Here is a 15705-nt window from a genome sequence, read left to right as displayed (position 1 = left end):
AATTTTCTGCAGAAACGAAACTATACATCACCATTTTACCCGACAACGTAGAGAATTTCACTTTTCATTTGCAAGAACAACCGTTTACAAAAAGACAATTAGGCATGAGGGCCCGAATTTACTATCAAATTATAATAGCTCAGATTAATCTTCTTACTGGGTTACTACTCCGTATTTTTTTATTTTTGATCAGGAATATTATTGGTTTTAAATGGTTTTCCGTGTGTTATGTACAATTTACAATTTACATGTTCAATTGTTTTTCATTTGTTTTTCATTAAATGTTTGTATTAATCCATGTTAAAGGGGATCCCTACTCGACAAGCTCCGCTTTTTGGAGATTCCCTTCCATCATCTCTAATTTAAAAATAATGCGCCCAAAGTGTATAAATATATTTTGTGTAAAACCAGTTCAAATTTCTTAATATCTAAAACTACATGTATGTATTTATGCCTTGTCACTTAATGAAATGAGATGCGGTAAAAATAATAAAGAAGAAGAAGACGAAGAAGAAAACGGGGGGGAGCTGGAGGGGGGGGGGCAAGCTAGGGGGCGGGGGGGGGTAAGGAAACACTAATTGGGGGATATACCCCCCCCCCCCCCCCCCCCCCCGTGGTGCCGCCACTGCCAGCCTAAGTCACAAGTGTGAGTCAGTCGTCAGTCAGTCAGTCAGTCAGTCAGATAAGTGCAAACAGGACAAGTCCGGGACCAGTACAAAAAAACCTCATAAAATTGGAAGGAAAATACAAAGAGGGCGCTATTTAGCAGAACCGTAAAGTTTCGGGCCGTGGCATTTATTTTTGTTTTTGGTGTGTAACTTGGCTGGTGTCCTGCTCCGTGTGCGTAATGTACTGGGCAAAAATGTGAACCATGGAGCTGTCAATTGATGTGCGAATGTTCATGCAGTGAGTTGCAAGTGCTGTGAGCTTAGCCCGACTGCGTCTGGCCGTACAGTACTATCGCAAGCTCTGTAGTACGGCCAGACCGCCAATGCGCCCCTCAACCCTGAACTCTGATGTAGCGATTTGGCTACCGATTTTGATCGATTTTATCTTCTCATCCAGGAACAAAATTTCCAAAGTTGAGGTTCGTAGTCGTAGAGTAACTCATACCTTTTTGTAAGAACGTTCTTTTATCAAAAAATCTTCATCCATCTGGCCAAAAGACGACTTTCAGTCATCATCTCCCGCGAATATCGTCCCAAAAATGCTCCCCATGTGATTTCAAAATGGCGGCCGCGCTGTAATGTATGCATTATGCGGGCGCGCTCGTGCAAAATCATGAATATGCATAAACAGTCTGTGACGTCAATCAAATTAGCTTTTTGCCCTTCAAGGACGTTTAAACACTGTATACTCAGTGTGTTACCTCCCGAGTGAAAGTTGGAAAAATCACTCGAACCCACGACCTCCTGCTTTCTAGTGCAGATGTCTTACCACTCGACCACCGAGATAACGAGTGATTTTTTCCAACTTTCACTAGGGAGGTAACACACTGAGTATACAGTGTTTAAACGTCGTTGAAGGGCAAAAAGCTAATTTGATTGATATCACCCCGACGCAAAAATTCCTTCTTATAATAGTTTATGCGGTACCCGCTGCTATGTACAACAGATTCAAACCAGCCAACCGATCCCGTTAGCTCGGTGGTCCAGTGGTAAGACATCTGCACTAGAAAGCAGGAGGTCGTGGGTTCGAGTCCCACCCGAGCGATTTTTTCCAACTTTCACTCGGGAGGTAGCACACTGAGTATACAGTGTTTAAACGTCGTTGAAGGGCAAAAAGCTAACTTGATTGATATCACCCCGACGCAAAAATTCCATCTTATAATAGTCTGTGACGTATGACCTCGTGTTTTTGGACGTGCGTGCGGCGGGGCCGCCGCGCGGACGTACGTGCGCGCGCCCGCATAATGCATACATTACATTCAGCGCGGCCGCCATTTTGAAATCGCATGGGGGAGCTTTTCGGGACGATATTCGCGGGAGATGATGACTGAAAGTCGTCTTTTGGCCAGATGGATGAAGATTTTTTGATAAAAGAACGTTTTTACAAAAAGATATGAGTTACTCTACGACTACGAACCTCAACTTTGGAAATTTTGTTCCTGGATGAGAAGATAATCTCGATCAAAATCGGTAGCAAAATCGCTACATCAGAGTTCAGGGTTGAGGGGCGCATTAGACTTGAAATCAAGTCTGTAATGAGTGGTTTTAATCGCGTCCGCCGCGCGCGACTGCCAAGCTCTGTGCCGGGGGTACGACATACCGCATGATGTCCTAGTAGCGGGGACGCTACGTACATTTTCGACCCCATGCGTGTGCGATCCCATGCGTGTACTGCATTACAGACTTGAATAACTCGTTGTCAGTTTGTGCACAGGCAATGAGACTTGCTACCAAAATTGGACGGAGCAGTCTGATTGGTTAAGAATCAAGAAAATATGAATATTCAACAGGCATCTCTTAGCCGATGCGTTTTGGCTTGCACGACGCGACGACACACACACACACGTACTGTACACTGTGCACTGTACATGTACATACATGTACACACAATACAACGCCTGATTATCGCGGCGTCTTCACAAAATATATATCCGCTTCGGATTTCCTATCGCCCAACGTTAAAATGGAGGAGTTGGAAGCTGGCACCGAAAAGTATAGAGGTTCCATTGACCATGGGTTGCGAAAACTGGGGATTTCCAGTGCTCTGAAACCCCAACAAACTGAGGCAATCACAAGTTTTCTTGACGGCAACGACACCTTCGTGAATCTAACCACCGGGTACGGGAAATCCCTGATATAGCACATGGGCCAAAAAGAGCTTACGTTTACAGTCGGGTGCGCACTTTATTTTTTGAAGGGGATTTACAATTATTCGTAACAGTTTCAAGTTCCATAATTACAGTAAATGTCACTCCTTTTTATTCAAAGACAATTGCAAAAGTACTAATAATATCTACAATGTTATACTCTTTTTTACCGTAATTTTAAAACTAGGACTGCCATATCAAATGGAAACTTCAAATGATCGTGTAATAATTACCCCTATATTTATAATGGATGTTTCTTCATAAGCCAGATGGGCTACCATTTGCCCGCGCTATGGAAATACATGCATATGCATTGCAGTGGCTGCATATATGAATATTCGCTTGAAAACGTGTTAGTCAAGTCGTTAGACACGAACTGACCATGCCGCGCGGTGTACGTGTATGAACATGTACATGTACATCGTACATGTACTGTACATGACTTTTGCATGACTGGTTGTAGCGCTCACGTTGCGTGAACGGCGGTGGCATGGCCGGTATGCGGATTCTGGCGCTGATGACGGGCATAAACCACTATAGTCTAACGACTTGCCATCAAGTCTAGGGGCGCATTGGCGGTCTGGCCGTACTACGAGCTTGCGATAGTACCGTACGGCCAGACGCAGTCGGGCTACTGTGAGCTGTGCGAATATTTCGCTGTTTTTGACTCCGATTCCATGTTTTAAATGATTGGTGAATCATGATTGTAGATTGATAAAGTTGGTAAGTTCACTAAGTTGTCATGTCGTTTTTGCCAAGACAATTTGCAACTCAAACAAAATGAGTAAACGACTAGTGTAGTGAGTGAGTGCGCTATGCTACGCGGTTGTGCTGTTAGACTTGGCCAAGTCTCACGTATGTTTCAGCCCAACCTCGTGCCCCGTGGAGTCGAGGCTGGCCCCGTGGGTACGATCTTGCAGCGCCATGTTTATTCCCATCATGCCTTGCGCGATCGTAACCCCTGGAATTGTGTAATTTAAATGTGCCTAAATACGGTACATTATAATTAGGGCTGCAGTTTATCCGTTTTACGTGCCGACGCCATCTTTAAAATGTTAAAAGTTGTGATTTAGAAGAATCGATCCTTTCAAACACAACGTGTGGACGTTGTGTTAATTAGCAAAGATTTGTATTAAATGTACGTACCCCTTTCGTGCCTTTACAACCACAGATACAGGGTTTTTTTTGCGAAAAACGCGGCTGACATAATCCATATCGTACAGGCTTCGCGACTTTTGCATCATAATTTTTTTTTTCGTACGTGACGTTACGTGCAAAGCTAAGCACGCGAGCGCATTATGAGCGCGCTCGGCGTGCAATCTTCGAAATGCCCGCGCAGTATGCTGTGAATAGCCATTCAGTCTTATTTACGTCATCATCACAGCCAGGGGTTAGTGTAAGGAACGAGCACGCGCCCCTGGAGTCGAGGCTGATTTTCAAGTGATGCAGCAACCCAGACTGCCAAGCGTACGCGCTGGTTTGTTCCACGTTTGTACACAGTCTATGGAAATTAATTCTCGATGTGATTGGCTTCTACCGATTTCGGTAGAAGCCAATCATATCACAGTATTTCAGGTAATGAGCGTTTTTATTCTTAAAAACGCGCGCAGATCGTTTTGATATTATTCCTAACACGCAATCAGCGTTGTCTGCGTATTCAGGCAGCCAAAGTTTCGCGGAGAACGCACACGCATCCCATGGTGAGGACATAGATATAGAACTTAAGTTCTATATCTATGGGTGAGGAGTAGAAACAGATACACGCACGCGTAGGTTCGAATGCTTTGAAACTGGTATGCACAACATGAAGCGGTATCAGTGGTTCTCATCTTTTACAGGTTAACCCCAATAAAAATTCGCTTTTGTTTTGAATAACATTTGAATGTCGTATTCTTTATTAATTCAATCCAAGATCAGCTGATCTTAGCATTATCCCAATATAATGTGTTTGAAATCTACAAATTAAGATTACGTTTTTAAACTTTTGCAGATTGTTATCCAGCCTTCCATACCTACTGAAAATAATAAACGAGTCTTCAAAAATTGGTTACTTTGATTGGTTAAGCGATGTTGCTGCTTATGCATAGAGATGGTGTTGCATATGCATCGATGAATACAGGCGCGTGCACGCGAGGGGGGGGGGTGCTGATGGCAGATTGATCAAGTCGGAATTGCTAACTTTTGCAACACATGTATGCACATGCTCTGCAATACATGCACACACATGTACGTGTAATACGCGTGTTGTACAATGTACATACAGTGTGTGCGCATTGTTATACGGCACTAAAGTGAAACGCGTGCTGAAGTGTACCTTGTCGGGCATCTGGAAAGACGTAAACTAAGTGATTTTTGCTATTTTTTTTAAGATACCGACTTAAAGCAATTTCGACTTGAGTCAGTCTATGTACTGCCACGTTTGAGGCTCAGAAAATGCTGCTTTTTTGAAGCTTTTTCGAGAACCCCTCTTCCAAACCACTTCAAACTTGGCACTGCACATTCTGTTGTCCCGAGCAATACACCCGCCGATTTTCAACTTCATACGGTGCCCGGTTCTGGAGATAATCGACGGACAGACAAACAGACAGACAGACAGACAGACAGACAGAGATTCCTTGAATTATAGTATAGATGCAAGACGAACCAAACACATGCTGTGTTCACGCGCTCTGTATTATGTTACGCGATACGCGCCAAAGCTTGGGTTTTATGGATCTATTCCCGGCCGTTGTTGTATTACAAAATACTGCATTCGAATTGACCAATCAAAACTAGTCAAGATTTCGGAATGAAATGACGTCACGATTTAGTAACGTCGACTCCGATTGACTGACGCGAGGAGTCGCATAAATCTGCATGCTTAGATATATCAAACGTTAGAACGGAGACTGGGCTTCGTGGACAGTGGGTGATACACAGACTAGCAAAAAGGGGGCTATTATTGCAAAACAAGTTGCTTTTACCATGCATAATCTGAGCGATTGTTTTTCCTTTAGCATTTCTGCATTTGGTCAATAGACATAGAGTAATTAAACATCATACCAAGAAAAACATCTGCTTAGGCCAAAAAAAAAATGTTAAGCACCTTCCTGCCTTTTGAAAAAAATAGAGGAGGCCCTTTTTCCCCCTTCCAAAATGGCCGCACAACCGGGCTATTTTTCAAGATGGTCGACAATTTTTTTTTTTTAAACGGCCACCGATTGGACTCAGGAATGCCATACCAGCTTTATATGGGCTAGATGCAACAGACAAAGAGGCCAAAATGATGTCACTGTGTAAAATTTATCATGTTTTCGTGTTAAAAAAGGAGGCAGCCTCTAAACAGAAAGTGGGCGGGGACGCTAAACATTTCTTTTTTAATTTAGCCTTAAGTACAATTAATTTTAAAATACGCAGAAGCGACTCATTTTTTAAAAGCAGTAAATGGCACCTTAAATAAAATGTACTCACTAGTCGTAGTGCTATTCTAATTCAGACTGCGTGGTTAAATAATCACATACATGTAGCATAAGTTTGAATCCGTTAATTACATGAGTAATGTAGATCACTCCTTCTCCTCCCCTTCCTGATACGCCATTGTTGTATCCATGCTCACTCAGCATCGATGTGGATGGTAAGGCTATCTGCCCTTCCAACTGTTCCATCTGTGGGGATAAGAATACAAAAGCAGTAAGTTACGGCATAAACTTTAACTTCAATATCGACAAACATAGATAGATATTCCTTTGCTTTATCAGACCTGCAACATGTTGATGCATCTTCTGCAGCCACTTATAATCATGGGCGTCGCCAGAGGGGTGGGGTGTGGAACCAGCCCCCCTCCCTTCCCTCCCTCCCCCCCCCCCCTCCGTAATCATTTTTATCGGTAACATCGTCGTTTTGTCGACAAAACTTTGAGCCTGTTGGCAAATATGCCCTGTACGGTAGTGTCGATTATGTCCAAGGTGGTCCGCTTTGAACAGCAACCCCAAAGTATGTTAGTTTCTATCGACAAAGCAATATTCATTAACGAAACCAGGTAATTGTTTTCAGTTACGCGGTTTTCCCTCCGTTAAATTCGAAAATCGGCAGAGTGGTCGTGGGGTATTTATGCACGTACACCATCTTTCAAATGGGGCGGCCTCCAAATAGGAAGCGGGCGGGGACGAGAAACATGGTTTTTTTTTTCACTTCGCCTGATCAGATTAACTTTGTTTAACAACGGGGACGCTTATTAGACATTCGCAACCACACGGCTGCCTTGGCGAAGGCAAAAATACATAAGTCCGATTTAACTCGCAGACTGTACCCTTTTCTTACCGTTTGAACGCACACGGTCCCACGTCACCGTGCTGTTGGTTGCGCTGTAGAGTATGAATGGGTAGGGATAAGCCGCCGTCTGTTTGTCCCAGGGGCAGACTAGTGAGTTAGACTCGATCACAACCAGCCAGCCTCCATCTCCCTTACATCCTCCAAAGTTGTTGTTGATGTGAAACCGCCAATCCCTTTGTTTTATGCCAAAGTGATAGAGACAGAGAAAGAACCAACTAAAAAAGTAGACTGGTTTCCCAACTACACTTTAAAAAAACAACCGACACTTTTATGGGCCAAAATGACGTTGACAGTGATGCAATGTTTGTGAGAGAAATGATGTGGATCGACCACGGGGATATTAAACTATACTTACCTTTGATTAATACCGTAAATGCTGAAGTACTGACCACGACCTCCAGTTAACTGAGCCGATTTGAGATCATCCCAGGATGATGAAATCAGGCGTGTCTGTGTGAACCAACTCTTGATGTCGGAGCCGGTTCCACTGAAGATCAACTCGGCTCTCACCCCCGAGCTGTCATGTAGGGAAAGATTTACCTTATAGCAGAAAAAGAGAGGGTATATATAGGCCTATAATCGTGTGTCAATTGTTTTAATTGCAAGGTAGCTATTCTTCTGTTATTTCCTTGCATAGCGTATCGCATCAGATGTTTGTTTGTATCGCTCAATACACAGACTCAGAGCGGCCATTCAAAAAAAACTTTTTTTCTTTGTCCTTCCATTTTGGAACAACACATTACAATTTGATACCCTTACTTGTCCAGCAGATATAAATATTTTGACAAAAAATCACCTTTTTCTTTTGAAAAATCTTTCTGTATTAGAGAGTATAGGTTGGTTTCCTGATCACTTCTCTCGTACGATAGAATGGAAATGAAACTTGTTGATTATAGGCCATTTTCAGTTCTCAAATCAAACTTATAGCCTTAAGTAAGATTCGTAGTATTTATAGAATAATTTCATAATAATGTGAAGAAGCCATTAACTTCGTTGCTAATGCTTTATACTGTTGCTTCTTTCAGTCTTTTGCAAGTTTTATAACGTTCAAGCCATAACGTAACATGCACAAGCCATGTGACAGTGATATTGAATGCACCCATTGTTTGTGTGTTAATATCGATTTTTGGCACACAAATTAATGATGTATTAAATGCAGCTGTGATTTCATCATTAGGGTTTGTGACTCATTTGCATACGCGCTATGTGCACTTTCAGCCTATCCGGTTCTCGTTATAATGTGACGTCATCTCAACTTAACAGGGCATACCACCAAAAGGTTGTAAATTAATGCGCGCGAACTCATTAATATTTTGTGATCCCGCGGGTAAGGTCCTTGCGGCCTATGTGATTGGTTGTAGAAATATTTATGTCAATCAAATATTTGTGACATCTGGCTTCAAACTCGGGCGCTTTTGTTCGAAAAAAATCCAAATTTGTGGGTCTATTTTGCATAGATGCGGGGTTACATCATGGGCCCAGGGATTGGCAACCGTTTTAGGGGTACGGGAGAGGGGGTATCAAAACAGATTGACATGGCTATGCGCTACCTCTGGTAAAACAGAAAATTAGTTGTAATAATTAATTTCCAGTGAAAAAAAACCTTTGCCACCTTGCTCCTGAGCGTCACACGGCGCGCTCTTTGTGTCTGATTTTGCGTCGTTTCCTATTTGAGCATGTATTTGGTGTAGTGCAACACTAGTCTTGTGGGGGTGGGAGTGGGGTGTCAAAGGATTAGGAATGACCAGGATTGGGTGCAGAAATAGCGAGCCACTTCTCACCAGGAAATGTCCCATGTGGTCTGCGCGACATATAGCCCCTCCTAGTCAAACTCTTACTGCCCGGCTTCGAAGTTTTTATTTACACAATAGTACAGGCGACTCGAATCAAGGTTACAGGATTCAGATTTTGTTTTGTTTTTCAACAATTTTAAGTTTTATCTTAGAAATGTTACTTTTCAGTCGGATACTAATTGTATAGCAGCAATTTTATTTTCTGATTCGAGGCTCTGGAGGATTTTTTTGTTTAAAAGGGAAATAAAGTCCGAAATCCGTACCAAGTTGAATAATACTATAGCCTCCACTCTTGCCTGGTAACAAAAAAAAAAACATTCTCCATAGGAAAATGCACAAAGTACCCCAGATGGTTGTGTGAAAAAATATCCTGTTTAGAACAGAGGGCACCGGTTTGCAGGCAGGCGGGTTTGCTCCTGGCAGGTGGGGCTCGTAAGCCATGGAAGGCAGTCCATTAAAAATATCCGTAAATTTACGGACTCCGTAAATTGAAATATTCCGTATATTTTGCCGTAATTTTACGTACTTTCTGTAAATGCAAATATTATTATGCTAATTAACGTGATTGCAATTAACCAAATTTGACCATGAAAAATCTTTTCCGGAAATTTTGCTGCAGGAATACGGAACGCAATTTTTTTTGCTGGCAGCAAAATTTCCGGAAAAGTTTTTTCATTCCGTAAAATAAACAGACCCTTAACATGAGTTTTGACATGTGTAAACGGTTGTGGGTGAAATAACAATATGTACTTAGATGTACTTTATTATCTGTAGGTGTTTGGTCACATTTGGTTGATTGTAATCACGTTAATTAGCATAATTAATATTTGCACTTACGGAAAGTCCGTAAAATTACGGCAAAAAATACGGAATATTTTAATTTACGGAGTCCGTAAATTTACGGATATTTTTAACAGTGATGCATAGGAGAAAGAAAATTCTGATTTCAAACCCTTTTTGCTTTGCTTTTAGTCAGCACAACCCTAGCGCTGGGCAGCAGCAGCACTTTCGCAGGTATGCTGACGGTTGTCTGTGCCCATGCATTTACACATTCTGAGGGACACCACCAACTGCACGTTCCATTTTGTGTAATAAGATGGCGGCGCCCATGCCACGAGTTCGTGTGAAGACTTGGTAAGTTCGTTCCATATTTACTGGTTTCAAAGCACCGATAAACACCATAATAATAAACTACTAAATTGTGACAAATTTCATTTTAAAAACATAAAATGGGTTTATAAGGTGATAAAAGAATCACGAAAATAGACCTAAAACATAGTCAAGAAAAGACGACGAAAGTTATCATTTAGTAAGTAGTTTGCATTAGGAATCAATCGAGTAGCGTAATAAGAGAAACAAAATATTGTATAAATCATTGGTGAATACATTAAGTTTGTATGGCATAGTGGCAAGCTATGGGCCCTCTATTTCGTTATCCTGACATACTTACCCGTCGGACATTCAGCTGTCCGTTGCGCCAGGCTTGGTAGAGGGAATTATCACGGCGATGGCCACTGGCCTCATAACTCGAGTTCCAGTTCATTGCGGTCCACATGTCATACAGACTCACCCCAGTTCCTGCCACGCCTTTGAACACCAGTCGCCACTCTGGGTCTATAGGTAAGACAGCATTTTTGGTATCGGCCTACAGGAATCGCTAACAGATGCTGCCTATTTAGTTCTGATCGTGCGTGTACATAAGTCAAGACCGAACCGTCAATTAATTCAACCCTTCGAGCCGCGAGCCCAAAAAATATTACGCGGAGTGGCCACATGGAGAAGTTTATCACCACACTTTCTAGGTCAATAACCCCCTCATGCATGGTCATGCACAAGATATAGGACAGTCACTTGGCCTTTGTGTGGGCAAGAATTGTTTACACCCTGTCTGAGCTCTGGGCGACACGAGGGGTTGACACAGAGAGTGATCGGCGGCACAAAGGGGTTGGCCACTAAGATATCCAATCACTGCACAAAGGATTAAGCGCCTCTTGGGGCTGCTGTCTTTCAACACTCTTTACCTTGCAGTGATTAGGGTCTGGCCAATGGGAGTCTACAGGCTTGTGGTGTAGGGGTGAGGATTACATGCAAGCTTGGCCTTATTGGCCCATTGAAAAAAAAAATTATGACCGTATTTGGAAAATGTGGAAAATGTTATCACCGCCTGGCTTCTCCGAGGGTTTTCATGAATTTGAAAAGGATCTAAAATAACTGAAACAAGAGATTATCCGAATACGAATTTTCAATGTGTATGTTTCTGTTTTAACGGTGAAAAAATACTTTATTCCGATTTTGGACGTCTGCAACCCTAAGACTTTCATTTTGTGTATAACCCGTCCTGCGAGAGCTGAATTATTGTCTGGCGGCCAATAATTCGATTTTTGTGGGGAAAAAAAATTGCAAAAAAATCCATCTATTTTTCGAGGTGAAGTTTGAAAAAAAAAGCACGGAAAATTAATCTTTTTCCTACTTTATAAAATAGGATCATTTGTACGCTGCAATCACTTATAATGCATTTACTCCGAAAAGAAAACCAAAGAAAGCCACAGCCATTAACTGCCTGCTTACTGCCTCGGCTTCTCACCCAAACGTCAATTGAGTACCAATGAATGACAAGAAATTAATGAAATTCCATTTGTCATTTCAATAACTGTATACTGTACTTAAAGATAAAGTCCATCATTTGTAATTTGTGCATTTTGTTCGTTTGAAGCAACAAAAGTGTTCCAAATCTAATGAAGGATACTGAACAACTAACCTGACGAAGTTTCAGCTCAGCTTCAGCTATATATTCCGAGAAAAACAGCATTCTAGGATCTCGATTTCAAATCAAAAACCATGTTTTGAATCGAGCTATATGCGATGTCGCGCACTGATCCGACGAATTACATAGATATATAATAAAAAGACTAGATCGGCAGCGCGGACTTATATGGAGGGTCACGTGCTGGAGGAAAAATACAAATAATGCGCGCAAAACGTGACGAACGCAACGCCGTTCACGCGCACAGTGCACCATTATAACGCGTGGGCGCATCGCGTAAATACTCGGTGCGCATTTCTGGCTTCGCGCGCGTTGAGCTTGGTCACGTGCTGGAGGAAAGATACATTTAGCTCCATTACTTTACGTTAATTTGTTGCGCGTCCACGGGACAACCAAAATGGCGGGGATTTATCACACAGTGAATGGGCGCGTGTGGACGCGCTGCCGATCTAGTCTTTTTATTCTATATCTATGGACAAATTATAGCAACCGCGCGCGCGTGTGCGTCGTGCCAAAGCTTGCGCGCGCTTCGCCGAATAAAAAAACGAACTACTAATTAAAATTTCCTACGGTGTGTCTTAAGACGTACCGTTGGAAAGGCCTTCTTTCGTTGATTACTTTAAAATGACAGCTTGCCAGAAAGAATAATTTCACAGGGAGTTTAGTCCACTTACAATCTTTCAACCAAGTATGTTTTTCAACAATAATTACGCCAGATGGCTGCAAATGATGGACTATAGCTTTAAAGCAAAATAAATAAGTTCTGTAATTTTCGGTGAGCTGCTATCATTTATAATGCAGTTACTCCGGGAAACTACACAAAGAGAGCTACAACCATGAACTGCCTGCTTTCTGCCTCGGCTTCTCGCCCAAACGTCAATTGAGCATTAATGATAAGAAAATTAATGAAGTCCCATTAACCATTTCAATTGTATACTTCACTTAAACAAAATTAATAAGTTATGTAAATTTTGGGTGAGCTGCTATCATTCATAATGCATTTTTATACTCCGGGGAAATACACAAAGAGAGCCACAGCCACTAACTGCCTGCTTAAAATTAATGAAGTCCCATTAACCATTTCAATTGTATACTTTATTTTAGCGCAAGGCCAACATAAACATTTAAATCATGACAGATTACCGGTACCGTCTGGTACGCACAAACGGCGGCGATTTCTAGAAAACATCAGGTAGGGGAGGGAGACTGCAATTTAGGCCTGTGAATTGAATGCTTGTTCCTGACAGTCCCAAGCATGTAATGACTTTTTACCTGGCGCTTTCACTTTCTGTTCAGTTCCCCGCTTTTTTCCGTCTTAACATCTTTTCTCTGATCATTATTGTGCAACAGTTATCACCAATGGGTACCAAATGAAGGATTTTCATTTAAAAAAAGAAAAAGAAAATGATCTCCAAATTCTCCCCATAACTTTCTGTCTAATGACGTCATCATTTTGAAACCTCGCAAACTAACGTTTTCTCCAAAGAATGTTTATGGGCAAGAAACCTTTTTACAAAATATTTCCAAATTAAAAGCTGTCGCTAGAGGGTGCCCTTTCGGATGATGACGTCCTCTTGCCCTGTTTTGTGTTTGGCATCCTAACTGACATTTCTGGCAATTTCAGCCGTGTGGTTGCGAAGGGCGATTTCTAAAGGTTACGTATAGGCCGAACACTTTATTTTGAATGAAACTACTTGCACACGGACATAAGCATTTTTCGTGTATATTAATATTCAAAATTATATCATTTTCAATACTTATTTGTGTATCCATTTAGTTCTTCGACAATTTTATGCGTCAACAACTGGAAGAAATAAGATCTATACACAGGCAAATGAAAGTGTTTTCTTTCCATTTCGTGCAAGAAATATACTTATGAAAAGCAATATGTATTTATATTTTCACATCTTTCAGAATACTCAGAGCAGGCCGACAGAAGCTTGTTCAAAAAGCTCTTTACGGCCAGACTAACTGATGACTTTTATCGAAACATTCTACAAATCGATAGAACAAAGACGAATTCAATCATTACATTATGTAGATGATCATCATAGTTGAGACGAATTCCATTGAAATCTGACGACATCGAATGGACAAATGTTGAAATTCATGGAATGACCAATGACTAAACCAATTGTAGCATTTGCGCGTTCCAGTCATCTCGAGGCGAAATTGAAGCTAACCGTTTATGAATTTGAATGAAAAAGTTTGAAAATGCGCGGGAAAACCTATATTTTGAAGGACACGACCTAATAAAATGATCACGGTTATTCAATGGCATTCATCATGTAAGTATTTCTCAGTGCTTACTTTGAACCATTGACTTACCTGTACCAGCTGGGGTGGGTGTCTCCGTAGCAGCCGGGGTGGGTTTCTCCGTAGCAACCGGGGTAGGTTGCCTCCTTCCCGGACATCGCTTCCGTATCTCTTGCATGACTTGTTTCATCCAGTGCTCCGGGTTATCAGGATCAGGTTCCGGTGGGGGACCGGAGTAACACACCCTCTGCTGGGTCTCCACACCAAACAGGAGCACTTTGGAATACAAACAAACAGCAAAGTGAATGTGGATAAACTATAGCATTTTTTTTGTAATTGACGAAGAATCAATGTGAAATCTGTTGGAAATAAAGCGGCGTTTTCATAAAAAGCGAATTTAAAGTTTGAGGTCTTTTAGTCCCACAGCTAAATGAAGAGATTTTTCTGTCCATGATGTTGTAAACTAATGAAGGTTTTCCGGGCCAATTTCGCAAAAATGGCATTCAAATTTATCTTGATAGTTGCCGATCAAAGTGCTATTTCCATGATTTTTTTAGTATTTGAAAGAAAAAGCTCTCAGCGTTATCTGATATCCAAATCATCAAAATTCACCAATCCCTTTTTGTTTTAAAGGCAAATGTTTTAAGTTGCATTTTTTTGGGGGGGGGGGTGTCACCCTATATATATATCCCATAATATACGGGCTTTGAAAACTAGTTTCTATGATGCTCTATAGCGGCTTTCCTCAGACTTGTAGAATGGTCTTTAATCCTCCATACGATATCACGTGTGGGTACTAGAGTGGGTACTAGGATTCAGAGTATAAGAATATGAAACTCAAGCTTACCTGCCATTGCTGATAGCATCAGAACCACAGCTGCGGCTCCGTCCATCCTCCCGCCAGATGCAGTGAATTCTGTGCAATATCAGTTTGGTTGGTGGTACTTATACCAGCGACTTCCTCATCACGCCAACCCGCATCAGTTACCACACACGTAAACCACTAAACAGCATGACGTCATCAATAGCCAATCAGGAAAAAGACTTGGACCCAGCAATGGCCGAGAATCCTCGAGAGTGATTCCCGTTTTTCTCCCAGAAGGGTTTTTCGCGGGTTTTTCGCCCCTCCCATAATTAGCGAATAAGGCCTATAGAAATATATTTGCCCGATGTCACAAGAAATGTCCAAATTCGTAGTGAACACTTATTTCACCTTAGGCCTTTATATTAGTAAAGTCTGTTAGCGCTGTCGTTTCAAACTGTACATGTTTCTTTATAATAGTAATGATGTACAATATCATGCAGTAATCCCATATGCTTTTATTTTATTTCATTGTGCTGTATTGTATTTGTAATGTATTGTATTTGTACATAATAATGTAGTTACTTGAAGTACATGCAGGGCCCCAATGGAAACCAATTTTATAACTGTTTGGGCATACCCTGGGTAAAAACTGTAATAAAAAAATAGATATAAATGTTGTCATATACGTTGTGTGCAAACAATACCAGCGCTTCAGAAGCTACGCAGCCAAACCATTGAACGAACTGACGTCATTTTACTAGCCAATCAGAAGTGAACCTGAACTTGAGGGATCGGAATATTTCTGATTGGTTAAATTCACAGCCTGGGCGGTACCTATGCTGGAAGCAGGTACAGTTATAGCCAATTAGAACTCTCTGGTCTGGGTTGAAATGTCAAATTTAATAGTCCATCGAAGTCGTAAACCGTCAGAAATCCATATGCAACGGCGAAGTACCGCGTG

At 41.6% G+C, this 15705-nt stretch overlaps 1 protein-coding gene across 1 annotated transcript; it reads right to left on the bottom strand.

Moving 5' to 3' along the window:
* Nucleotides 1-5979: 5979 nt before the first annotated feature.
* Nucleotides 5980-14897, bottom strand: LOC119727198. Its single transcript, XM_038199058.1, has 6 exons — nucleotides 14787-14897; nucleotides 14012-14215; nucleotides 10370-10533; nucleotides 7482-7666; nucleotides 7115-7299; nucleotides 5980-6459 (listed from the first exon to the last, which is right to left on the bottom strand). Exons 1-6 carry the CDS (start codon nucleotides 14830-14832, stop codon nucleotides 6407-6409), a joined length of 837 nt encoding a protein of 278 aa, XP_038054986.1. The 5' UTR covers nucleotides 14833-14897; the 3' UTR covers nucleotides 5980-6406.
* Nucleotides 14898-15705: the final 808 nt, after the last annotated feature.

The sequence above is a fragment of the Patiria miniata genome, unplaced genomic scaffold, assembly GCF_015706575.1.
Source record: "Patiria miniata isolate m_02_andy unplaced genomic scaffold, ASM1570657v1 HiC_scaffold_20, whole genome shotgun sequence".
Classification (NCBI taxonomy): domain Eukaryota; kingdom Metazoa; phylum Echinodermata; class Asteroidea; order Valvatida; family Asterinidae; genus Patiria; species Patiria miniata.
This window is presented reverse-complemented; position numbering and strand designations above follow the sequence as displayed.

Excerpts from the sequence above, each read along its gene's own strand:
- LOC119727198 (XM_038199058.1), bottom strand. The coding sequence starts at position 14,832 with ATGGACGGAGCCGCAGCTGTGGTTCTGATGCTATCAGCAATGGCAG. Across the intron at positions 7,667-10,369 it reads GACAGCTGAATGTCCGACGG|GTAAATCTTTCCCTACATGA; the intron begins GTAAGTATGTCA and ends TTCTGCTATAAG. Across the intron at positions 6,460-7,114 it reads GGACCGTGTGCGTTCAAACG|ATGGAACAGTTGGAAGGGCA; the intron begins GTAAGAAAAGGG and ends TTATCCCCACAG.